The 13237-nt window shown below is 37.0% G+C and overlaps 1 protein-coding gene across 2 annotated transcripts in view; it reads right to left on the bottom strand.

The window, feature by feature from the left end:
• lrrk1 (leucine-rich repeat kinase 1) overlaps window positions 1–12371 on the bottom strand; it is a 97364-nt gene extending 84993 nt beyond the window's left edge. The window contains exons 1-3 of one of the 2 annotated variants that reach the window (XM_060884263.1): window positions 12181–12371; window positions 11645–11690; window positions 7476–7631 (exon numbers count right to left, since the gene is read on the bottom strand). In XM_060884263.1, coding sequence (XP_060740246.1) covers window positions 7476–7536 — 61 coding nt within the window. In that variant the 5' untranslated portion in view covers window positions 7537–7631; window positions 11645–11690; window positions 12181–12371. The remainder of the gene's footprint in view (window positions 1–7475; window positions 7632–11644; window positions 11691–12180) is intronic. The other variant, XM_060884271.1, reaches the window with a different exon arrangement.
• Window positions 12372–13237: the final 866 nt, after the last annotated feature.

Here is a 13237-nt window from a genome sequence, read left to right as displayed (position 1 = left end):
TTCCCTTTTGCTTTCTGATTTTCTGCAAATTTTATTTTGTATCATTGTTCAAAATGAATGGTTATTTAATTATTTTTGTTACTATACTTAGTTAACATAAATATTCACATTAGATGACTAGCAAGATATGAAAATTGTATACTGGCACATATTGTAGATTTATTGATGTTCATTACTAAATGAGTTTTCCATAAGTGAGACTTGAGCATATTTCTCAGAGAAAATAATGTGAGATTCTGAAATTACTTGGAAAATGTATGTTTTAATTTAACGGGGAAAATGAAATATGTCAAAAATGCACTGAAATCCCAGCTTTAAGTTTGTTTGTTATACAAGTAAATAATGCTATATAAGATTGTTGGTGGACAAACAATATCTGGATCAATTATGTACGCAAACAGTCCAATTGGTTAAGAGGAAATTTTTGTTTATTTTGGGTGAATTGTACATTGAAAAATAGTTGAGCCATCAAATGAGCCATCAAAACTGCTGGTCAGGAAACCATAAGAAGAATCTGTCCCTTTATCTGCCCTCTTCCACATACATTACCTCTAACAAGATTGGTTAATATCACTGAAGAGTGACAGGGGAAAGTGTCTCAGAAACCAAGTTGAACTATTTAACCATATATAGTTACATTTACATCTGTAAACCTTCTCTTCTTCTTAGTCTCTCTTTTTCTTTTCCGTAAAAAGTTATCTTAACGTTAAAAGTAAAATAAATCATGCAGAGCAAAAAGCTTACTGACCATTTGGAAGAGCTGAAACAGTAGACTACTGAAAGAAAACCTCACCACATCATGTTTTAATATATAGCAGCCTGTTTTTACTTTATTTATAATTAACCTATAATTAAGTGAAGAATCTGACATAATAGAATCTGTAACTACAGAAATGAGAACAAGTGCTAATACCAACCTGGGATTCGACTAGCAGGCTTGTGGAACTTCTGTCAGAAGATGCTGTTAGAAAACCAATCAATACTTCCTGACCAATTAGATTAGAGAATTCAACAACGCAGGGTTACAAAAGATTTTAATCCAATCACATCTTATTACATGAACTCAGAGTCCTATAATCTCTAATCTTGACGCTAGGAGAGTTCTAGAGATATGTACTGTAGTACAGTCTTGGAGAGTACAATCTGATCACATCCATCACAAGCACTGAGTTTATTGGAGCGCAGCCATTCAATGCAGTATGTAACCTGAGTCTATTTCTCTTTTCTGATTTCACGTGGAGTCAGCAGCCCAAACATACCTTCTCATTCTTCGGGAGAACGTCCAACATCTGCTTCCTTATTCGTAACGTCCACAGGACACGGACATCATCCGAGCATGTCAGACGTGGCTTCACATCTCCTGGTTGTAGTAGATTTACCTTGAATCTGGTAGCGTGACAGCATGCTACCGTTCTCAGTTTCTCTTTCCCTGTCTTCCCTCCTCCCTGTCCTTAATGGCAAGGTTAGCCACCACCGCTATCCCTTCACCCCCACCCATTAGTCTGTGAAATCCAACCCTCCCTGTAGTGCTCCCAGTGGGCTGTTCCTGAGAAGAGGAGTCCTGCTGTCCCTGCCTAGAGGACTCCAGACTCCATGTTCCTCATATTCACTCTGCATCCACAGAACTACATTAGCAGTCTGGAATCATTTAATACATTGTTCAGAGAGCATGAGCACACCATTAGATAAACACGGTGACGTGACTGGACTGAGACATGAGCAATGGACGTGTACCATCCTACATGCACACACACACATGCACACAGCAGTGCAGATAACGGGCTGTATTGCAACGCTACAGCATGCAAGATAATTGGACATTGTCATGCATTACTGATTAGTGTTTCCACTGAGAAATTTTAGCTAGACTTGATGTTCATTCAAACTCCCCATGCACCTCGAGCTGCCAGCAGTTGTTAATGAAAATAAATTATTTCATTATAAAATGTTTTTATAGATGTAAATCACAATGTGGTTATTTGCTTTTCCTTGCAAAAAGCTGATTTGATTTAATAATACAAAATACAAACCCCATTCTTTAAAAAGATTATTTTTGGCTATTTTATCAAATGTAGTAAAACCAAAAATCTGCAGTATGCAAATTATTTGGTGTCTTTATTTAACTGACAAAAGTACAATGAAATAAGTTTTAGTGTTTTAAAAGAAAAAAAAAAAAACAGATTCCTTCAAAAGCTGTCGAATGGGATCTGCTGTGTTTAAACATTTCAGGAGAAAATCTACATGCCATCTCTACATGGCATTTGGCATGCTCAAAACTTATGAATGATTTAAGTTTTTTCTTTTTGCTACACCTTATACTGAAACTGAGCAAACATCTGTGCCATGGTTATGGTTCGAGGAACCTCAGCATCTGCTACTTATAGAAGGAAGAAGTGAAACACAGCATAGCCCCAAATAGGTGTCGATAAGAATCTGCTCTAATAGAGCTTTAGCTACGGGGAATGAATAACACATTATGTAGTTTATTCACCCCCTTTATCTTTTCCCCATGTTGTTGCCATTTGAAAATAATTTTATTGTGACAAAGATTAAATTAACCAAAATAAAATACCGGTTTATGAAAATTCACCTGCCTGGAATATTCAATGCTGAGTATGGGACCCCAAAACAGCCACAAATTCAATATTCTTAGCCTCTGGTTAAAAGAGGTAAACATATCAAACTCTTTATAGCAACCTGTTGTAGCATTCAGTGCAACGGTGATTAACAGTGTTCGGCCAGTAGAAGTCATTACATAATTTCGTGCGATTTTACCCCAAACTCTGGGTGTAAGTCATCACAATTAAACCAGTGGTACCTGATTGGATCAGAAGGCCTTGAGTTCAAGACATGTCGAGAAACTATTGCTATTTTAACCATATCTAGTTGGCGCAGTACATAGTGAAATGAAACAACATTTCTCTAGGACCATGGTGCTGCATGAAACACAGAGCTAAGGACTTAAAGGAAGTTGTCCTAGCCACCTAATGTGCATCGTGTGCAAACTAGTGCAAACAGTGTGTGAGGACAAATACACAAAATAGCACCGACCAGTGTGCATTCTGTATATTGTACAGTACATTGTGCAAAAAAAGAGGGTTTTAAATCAAAGAGGGTTCTTGTATCAGATACACACTTATGTTATAGCAGCAGTTGGATGAGGTTCAAAACCCAACACTGCCACACTATCACTGCTGAGCCCTTGAGCAAGGCCCTTAACCCCCAACTGATCAGTTGCACAAAAGAGATAAATATAAAAGCAACTTTTGCTTCTGTAAGCCATTCTGGATAATGTCGTCTGATGACTGCTGTAAATGTAAACCAGAAGTCTAGTTCCTTCATTCAATCATCTTGGGTACTTCTCTCATAGCTCTGCACAGGATACTGTGGGGTGGCAAGATTCACTGACCAACAACCAAGTGATAAGATTAAAATATGAATAAGATTTCACAATTTCCAGTTTATTGGAACTGATTTTGAAAAAAATATTTTGGGACATGGGCTCAATTGTTTTTGACTCAGTGATTGAGCTGGAAAGACATGAAATTGATCCTGTGTGGCTGTAAGAAATGACTTCCCAAGCAAAAGTGTTCAGACTTCTGCTGTGGGGTGAAGCCTATATTTAGACAGGTTTTTTATTTCCTTTGTTTTTGTCTCTTCACATTTAAAGTCTAAATTTATACTTCTTCTATCCTTATAAATTCTGTGAAGAACAGAATTTTTCATAGGTAACAGCAGACTTTTATATCCCTATAATACTACAACCAGAGGCTTTCAGTGTGCAATATATGGCTTGTTTAAGCAACAGCTGCCTTAATCAATAAAAGGCTATAAAGAAAAAGAAAAAGACTTGCAGTGATAGTAGCTGACAATCTGAGATGATAGCCTTAGAATTCTGAATATTTTGAGCCACATCCAAAAAAGTACATACTACTTAGTAGAGAAGTATGCGGTTTAGGACTGGAATTCCCCTTCATTTTAGATTTATCTGTGTGGCGTGAACAATGGGATTCAAGCTTTTATGCCAGACTTCTAGCTTTCATTAGAGAGGTCTTGCCCATGGGTGAAGCAGTTAAGGCTGTATTTTGCATTTGATATTTTGTTGAGTAAGTATATGACACAACAAATTATAGAAAAAGAAAAAAAAAGCAAGTAGACAGATTTTGCCAGATTGCTATGGTGATTAAAAATGAAGATCTTACACTAATACCCTTAATAAGGAGTTCCTCATAATTAAGGGTTCCTAGATACTTAAAGGTGATGTAAAATAAAAGGGAAACAGACTGTTAAATGTTCTACAAAGAAGATCTAAAGGTTTCCCAGAGTGACAAACAGAAGAAGTCATATATTTAGCCATCATTTATAAGAGTGTAAGGATCACGCATTGTCCAAATTTGTTAAACCCCATAAAACAAACAAAATATTTTCCCTTAATGGGACAAAGCGATGACTTCTACCACAATTGCCAGTTTGCTATTTATCTTTTTCTTCTAATTACAATTAATTTAAGTTCATTTTTTGGCACACTTAATTTATGTTGGCTGTTGACAGGATCCATTATTTTTTATGTCAAAAATGTTGGGGTAAAAAAAAAAAAAAAAAACACATCTGATAAACTTAATCTTATGACCTGCTTTAAACTCCATTGAGAAGGCAGCAAGTAGAAATCTCAAAATTCTGGATTCAACTGTTAACAATGACTGAAAAAACAATCTACAGCCACCCAGGACATTAGATTCACAGTGAGATAATTTTATAAGCTGAATTTGAATCTTAGTTGTGTAATGTAACTCCTGGCTCATCTGAGACAGGTATAATAACATAGCAATATAAACAATGTTAAAGCACCTTTCCTCATTTCTAGGCCCTGTGCACATAAAAAAAAAGCAAAATAAGGACAACAAATGTCTTTTCTGATTTACTATGTTCTGGAAAAAGACCATTTTTATTGTCAATATATTGCTGGGTTTGTTTGTTCCTTACAAAATCCTTGCAATACTTTCATATCACAGAAAGAATAGGTAAATTAATATCTGAAAGAAATCAATAACTATTTCTCAGAACCCTGCTTCTCTGGAATTGGATGACTCATGACCCAAGACAAGAAGATAATTAACCAGTTTGCATGAAGGGTTTAATAATTCATTTTAATATATTACAATGAAAATAACGACTGTGATACTATTAAAAAAATAACCTGAATGTGTTATTTTGCCTATAATGTGCACCATTACCTCTAACCCACTTCTTTAATTTCATTAATAAGCTTAATAACTTACTTTTAAGGTTTTTATATTTTTTAGCAGCAGTGCATTGCGATTTGTTTTAACCCAGAAGACATTTTATCCCATTTCAGGTAAGTAAAAATTGAAAAATCAGATCGATTTTGGTCACCTCTGCTAGATGCTTCAGTGACCTGGATAATTCAATATTTGGCCATTTTCGCACTTATTTTCTTGGTTGTTTGCTTACATTTACTGTTTGTTTATTGATTTAGTTGCATTTACTCAGTTTCACTGCAGTGGCTTTCACTTCAATTGCAAAAGCAAATATTTAAAAGCCCTGCCCTGAAAGGAATACTCTGTGCACTTATATTTACACATCAGCTAGATAAGAAACAGCTTTGGAAGAAGATGTTAAAATGATTGTGGTCATCTGAAATGGCTTATGCTCTTCTCTGCATTAAAAAGCATTGTCCATAAATAGCTGAATTCATATAAATCAAAATAAAAAGTACAGTCACATGGCCAGTGGAAATAGAAGGTACAGAGTTTAAACATGTATCACTAAGACAGACATGCTAAGACAGATACAGAGGCCACACCTCCTTCAATGGAACTGACAGATACAGAGGCCACACCTCCTTCAATGGAACTGACAGATACAGAGGCCACACCTCCTTCAATTCAACAGACAGATACAGAGGCCACACCTCCTTCAATTCAACAGACAGATACAGAGGCCACACCTCCTTCAATTCAACAGACAGATACAGAGGCCACACCTCCTTCAATTCAACAGACAGATACAGAGGCCACACCTCCTTCAATTCAACAGACAGATACAGAGGCCACACCTCCTTCAATTCAACAGACAGATACAGAGGCCACACCTCCTTCAATTCAACAGACAGATACAGAGGCCACACCTCCTTCAATTCAACAGACAGATACAGAGGCCACACCTCCTTCAATTCAACAGACAGATACAGAGGCCACACCTCCTTCAATTCAACAAACAGATACAGAGGCCACACCTCCTTCAATTCAACAGACAGATACAGAGGCCACACCTCCTTCAATTCAACAGACAGATACAGAGGCCACACCTCCTTCAATTCAACTGTCAGATACAGAGGCCACACCTCCTTCAATTCAACAGACAGATACAGAGGCCACACCTCCTTCAATTCAACTGACAGATACAGAGGCCACACCTCCTTCAATTCAACTGACAGATACAGAGGCCACACCTCCTTCAATTCAACTGACAGATACAGAGGCCACACCTCCTTCAATTCAACTGACAGATACAGAGGCCACTGACCAATAGCGTCGATATGTGAAAAAATATGAAATTGACAAAATTTGGACATACGAGGTTTCCGCCCGACAGCGATGATATATTAGATGTGACTGTCTACCCTCATGTGTGAGAAACATTGCTAGAACATTATTCAATTCACAAAACAGAGACAGTCTGATAATAGTGATAAGAGTTTTCAGACTCAGTTTAGGAAGCCCTATACACAAGCAGGGTCACATATGTAGAGCATATTGACAGGTAATCGGTAATGCCGACTGGGAACACCCCACCACACCCTCCATTTATTAGCGATGTTATTTGGTGTGGTTTTACCGTAAATTGAATGCATTACCTTTAGTATTTCAAATGTCACGTTTGAATTTGATTTACCAACCAAATGTGTTTATTCTATATTTAACTTTTGAACCACCTGCTCATGGGCGATCAGGTGATTGCTGCACCTTATTAGGATGTCCACATACACCAATCACTTTTCAGTCTTCACTTCATTCTAGTCTAACTGAAAATGATCATGCATGAGGAAGTCTTCAATAGATAAAATGTCATCTATTTCATAAAAAAAAATAAAAAAAATTAAAATAAACAAAAAAAAAAAAACAATTGAGAGTGGGGCTCAAAAAAGAAAAAAAAAAATTAAAGATCAACAGCAGAAAAAACGAGTTATCAGGTTATTTTACTAAAACCGATAATGGAGTGATCGTTTACGAACCGCAAGTAAACCAGGGCTGTGCACATGGAGTGGAAAAATAATAATTAACTGTTATTCTAAATGCTAAAAATACATTTTTGTCTTGATTTTATTAGTGTAAAACAACTTCAGCAGTGTTAGAAAGATGTACTTTTTTCCTCGCTTCATGAGTAAAATCTCAATATGACTACAACCAAAGCATATCAAATCATATGCCTGACTCTTCAGAAAAAATACTCACCATCTTGCTCGTCATCGCAGCAGGCAGGCTGGTCTTCAGCGGCTCCGACATTCCAGTACATGTTATAGATCTAATGCAGACGTCTCAGTCTGACCACAGCATCATACATACATACAGACAGAAGTCCCACACAAAGCCCTTTTAATCATTCTTTCACTGGAAAAAAAGAAGAAAAAAAAAAACACATTAGAGATGACTCCCCAGGTAGAAAGTGAAAGAACTAGATTGGATGCTTTTTTTATATATCTTAAGAATCTCTTTGCCTGGCCAAAGGTTATGCTTGTTTAGTGCACAAAATTAGGAGTCAACAAAGCAGTAGTAAGAAAAATCAATACAAAAATACTATGAGCTTCCTTACTTGTTAACATACCTTGGTTGGTTGACTACATTTGGGCTAAGAATGAAATTTGTAGCAAGAAAGAAATTTGAAAAGTGAAGGTGTATTGTGAGGACTGAACACTAAAGCTCATAGTCAAAACCTTAAAATGTTGTTAGAAAAGGATAATAATTATAAAGAGATTTTTATGTTATTACATTATGTTAGCTACCACAGAAAAACATGGATTAGACAGCACACTGTTGCTTGTGCTTTTTGGGTGAGTTAGCCAGTACTGTATAGGTATGACTCTATTGTGTAACTCCATTTACAATTCACCACTCCAATTCTGTAACAATGACTCTACCCTGTCCTTTATATAGTATCGCATAGCAAAAGCTTTAGACCAAAGGCAGAAGGTCTGGACTCCATAGCAGTTTTTGTCTGTCAAAGACCGCCCAAAGACCGCCCAAGAGAGCATTTGACTGACATGTAAAGCAGTCACAGTTTGTTTTGTTCAGCGCAATGTTTAGGGGTATGAAGATGTAAAGTTGATGTCTCTACTAAAACAGACCAGTATGCAACCATAGATCATTTATTTAAGAAATTTGTGCAAATTATTGATCTATACCATAAAGTTCACATCATTTGAAAAATCCAGCATTTAGATGATCCTCACTCACTGTGCTCACTGTCATGGTTGCAAACATGACAGTTTAATTCTTTCATGAGGGAAGTAGAGCATAAAATCTCTGTTTTCAAGTGGATCGCTACAAAACGCAATACACACGTCTCCCAGAAATCCTGTAGAATCCAGCCAACCACATGACGACTTCGAAACTCTTGAAGTGTTTCCAATTTTGTGTGCCTTATGCATCAGACGGTCAGACAACGGTCCATGGGCGTGGTGTCTGAGGCCGACACCATCTTTTGGAAGACACCAACATCATTTCTGTGTATCCTGACAGCTGTAAGTCTGCCTCGGAGCAAGTGAGGAACAGTGCAGCCTTCAGACATGACTCATTTATGCTCTGCCTGGAACAATGAAGTCATCAGTCCCTTTAACATCCAGACCAAAGCTTATTCTGCTTCCTACAGTAGGCCTTTTACAATGAATTTAAATGAGACAACAAACATCACTAGTCATTACAACTCTCTCTGTGTCAGGCTATCATCAGCATCACAGGGTAAGAGGTCTTTCTTTGCTCATACCAGACCCGATTCTACAGCCTTGTAAGTAACTGGACAACTTATTAAACCTGAGAAAAAATATCCAGTTATTTACAAATTAAACAAGATAGCCTGTAAATTAAATAACTCCCAAGTCCTGAAAAAGTTTTTCTCTTTAAGACTAGGAACTAAACTAAACTCTGTCTATCTATATAACTTTATTGCATGATTAAACATTTGACCAGTAATAAATTAGAGAACAATCTGGAGTAACTTAGCAAAATATCAGTAGGTCATTCATTCTCGATTCCACAATTGATGAAGCTTTAATTACCAAAGTTGACCAATTTTAATAGAACATTTGCTAGCTCTATTTAGAAAACCACAAAGCTATATACTGGGGCTTTATTGATTCCCAGCAGACAGTCTGAACTCCAAAGAAGTCCATTAAATACACTGATGCACCATTAATCCAAGCACGTTACCATAAGGTTACCATCAGTGACCACCAGACTCCTACAGACCTTTATTAGAAAACCATTAAGCATTTTCTAAAATCACTCACTGTTCAGCTTTACATCAGCAATGTCAAATTCAGGACTTAAATTAGGGGAAATGCCATGCTCTCCAACACGATATTCTACTGAGTAATACCCTGATAAGCTAATTAGCTGAATCGGGTGTTTGGTGAATTTTTCATTTGTTTTTTACATCTATTAAAATTATAGTCGGTATTTTAATTGGTTAGACCAGGGGTTGGCAACCTTAAACACTCAAAGGGCCATTTGGACCCGTTTCCCACAGAAAAAAAAACACAGGGAGCCACAAAACCATTTTGACATCTAAAATGAAGATAACACTGCATATATCGTTTTTTACTTTTATGGAAAGTATAGAAAAAAACTAGTGTGTTGCATTTATGAAATCAATGAACTGCTACCGAATAAATGATATTTTATTTCTGCAGGCAAACAAAAATATTTTGAACCATTTGAACTAACCTTAACAAATAAGACGCTGGGTTGAAGGTTACTTTCAAATAAAATGTTCAATGTCTAATTGAGTCCTCTTCGTATTCATGACAACAAAATTTTAACTTGCCGCCTGCAGCAAACCAAAAACGCGTCTGCTTATGTGTGTCGGATTTCGCAAGTCGGCAGTTTTGACGCATATTTTAAGCGACAAATTAAATTAAACACGGTTTATTTTATAATGTTACAAGAGCATCATAATCTTAGAATTTCATTTTTTTAAAAAACTAACTAACTAAAATAAAGTAAATTTAAATTAAATATATTTTTTCCAAATCTACAGGGAGCCGCAGCAGAGGGATGAAAGAGCCACTTGCGGCTCTGGAGCCACGGGTTGCCGACCCCTGGGTTAGAGTTTCCATCAAAACCAATATCCACATAAGATTAACAAGTAAGAGAGGCACCTTCTTTGTTACGATGGGTTAAATATTGTTGGTCCACATCATATTTTTTTAAATTTTCACAGTCTAGGGCACCTCAGAAGCCAGAGCTCCACTGTTTATAATTGAATTCCAGTGATAGCTATTGTAAAGTTATATAGCGAGACTGGATAGTTGTTCATCTAAAGCCTGTTTTTTTTTTCTTCAAAAGCTAAAATCTGCTTATGCAAAACAAACAAATTTATTAAATAAAAATCATTTCAGTCCTAGAACAAGCTTTGTGGTATAAACTGACTCATATGTTAGAATTCCTGAAAATGTCGCCACTAAGCTATTAGCACAAGACCGTCTAAAATGCACATCAGGCCTCTTCTCCCAACATCAGTGCCCGAACTCTCTAATGTTCTTGTGGCTGAATGCACAAATCCCAACAGCCATGCTCCAAAATCTAGTTGAAAAACTTCAAAGAATATTAAAAATGCCCTGTTAAAATGAACACTGAACTGATTTTACTTAAATGGTGTGTACATTTTCTTTAGACAAGAGCAAAAATACATCAAAACTTGGGCGTAGTAATTCAACCACTCCTAATACCCAATGACAAAAAGTAGCAAAACTTTACAGATGCAACGTGCAAGGAAAAGATTTTATGTTCTTGCCAGTTCTCCAAACCATTGTACACATTTAGCTATACTAAACTATTGAGTCCTAATATATACCTGAACTTTCAATGGAAAAAAAAAAACTTTTTAGTTTTTAATTAACTAAAGCTCTAAGAAATGTAAAAAAAATAATAATGTATCTTGTTTGGACACAGCATATTTTTTTAGATTTGTTAAAAGGCATAGGTTGTGTCATACAGTAATATAGATAGGGTATATAGTTTCCCCTTCTCAACAGATCCTTTATCAACAGCAGCTGACGTGCAGAGAACTTAAATATCAAAAAACACTCATTCCACTTTTAACTTTAAGCAAATGAAGAGTGGAAATAGTGAAAAGATGTGCACAAAGTGTATCATGATATAGTTATCATCACTTCAGCTGAACTTGATATGCAATGCTGATCCAATACCAACATCTAATCAATAACTGACTTGTTGGTAGTTCTGTTTGCCAAGTTACTCAAAACAGGACAGGCAACTTGGATTACTTTAAGTTTTATATCAGTCAACATCACATGCACTCAGAGTACAAAATACATTAGTTGTCAGTTAGTAATTCTTATCATTCTGCGATGAAGATATTCAGTACCAGGTCACTGCATCCCTACCTGTGATTACTGTCAGTGATGTCAGACTTGCTAAAGAATAAGATACCTTTAAGGAGAGAAGCAACAACACACAAACAGGTTAGTTTGTCCCTTGTTATATCAGGCTTGTGTTTCCAAACACCATTTTGAGGTTGAATGAAGGATTTTGGGATCATGGTTCAAATATCAGGCTCATTTGGGAATGCAAAAAAATAAAACAAATTAAACATGAGCAAAATAAAAGTGGGTGAAAAGTCAATGATTTTAAGTGAAGGCTAAGAGAATAACTTTGTCTCGCGCACAGAGTGTAAGATTCCACTGGTCTAAACAGCGCACGCGCCCAAACTGGGAAAAACATCAACAGAATTAAACAAACAAAAAGAATCATGTAGAAACGTATGTAGTGTATAATCTGGATTAAACATTAAAACGCCTTTAATAACGTGATAAAAAAGAAAGTGTATCACGCTAAACCAGTGCCTTTAGCTCTGGACTCGTACGGTTTTAACTGTTATTTCTATTCAGACTGAAGTTTAGAGGCAAAGCAGGACACTTACCGACATTCATGTCAATAACACAAACCCGACACAGACTTAGACACAGACTTAGACACAGACCACAGATCTGATATGTCCTAAAAGTGTGCGTTATGAAATGTAATCCAGCTCCTACACGCGGATTCACTTCTGCTTCACTTCCTGATGCTGCTGCAGAACTGCGGCTCTCCTTCAGTACACAGAGCTGCTGACATAATGAGGAGGCGGAAAACAGGAAAACAATTACACTGTACTCTTATATGCTTAGAAATAGGGGGATATAAACAGGGGATATAAACAGGGGATATAAACAAGAGGTAACACGTTTAAAAAAGGAAAGAAAACCACCTCAAAATGTTGTTAAACTTTTAAGAAGTTTCGCTGTGTGTTACCGTGTAAATGTTTATTATACACAGGGAGCATGGAGTCTTTCCCAATGGACTCTGGGCATAAGGCAGGTCTCTCTCTCTCTCTCTCTCTCTCTCTCTCTCTCTCTCTCACACACACACACACACACACTTTCTGTCTCTCTCTCGCTCGCTCACTCTCTCTCTCTCTCTCTCTCTCTCTCTCTCTCACTCACTCACACACACTCTCTCACTCACTCTCTCTCTCTCACACACACTTTCTGTCTCTCTCTCTCTCTCTCTCTCTCTCACTCGCACACTTTCTCTCTCTCTCTCTCTCTCTCTCTCGCTCTCTCACTCTCTCTCTGTCTCTCACTCTCTCTCTGTCTCTCTCACTCACTCTCTCTCTCTCTCTCTCTCTCTCTCTCTCTCTCTCTCTCACTCACACACACACGCACACACAATTTAGAGATGCCAATCAGTCTACAAAGCATAGGTTGGACAGAAAGACCTAAAGAAGCCCAGAGAGAACATGAAGCCCAGAGAGAACAGGCAGAGGCGGCAATCACACCCCAACCCTAAACATGCTAACCACTAACACCCCAGAAATAGTTTCAGTAAAGGTTCCAACCAGCATAATGGCAGCAACCCATTTACTGTAACTGTAGAAATAACTTATTGAAGTCTGGATTAAAACAATTGAAAAAGAGTTTATACATTTATCCATTCAC

The sequence above is a fragment of the Tachysurus vachellii genome, chromosome 1, assembly GCF_030014155.1.
Source record: "Tachysurus vachellii isolate PV-2020 chromosome 1, HZAU_Pvac_v1, whole genome shotgun sequence".
Classification (NCBI taxonomy): Eukaryota; Metazoa; Chordata; class Actinopteri; order Siluriformes; family Bagridae; genus Tachysurus; species Tachysurus vachellii.
Note: the sequence above shows the minus strand (reverse complement) of the source record. Positions and strands in the feature narration are given on the sequence as shown.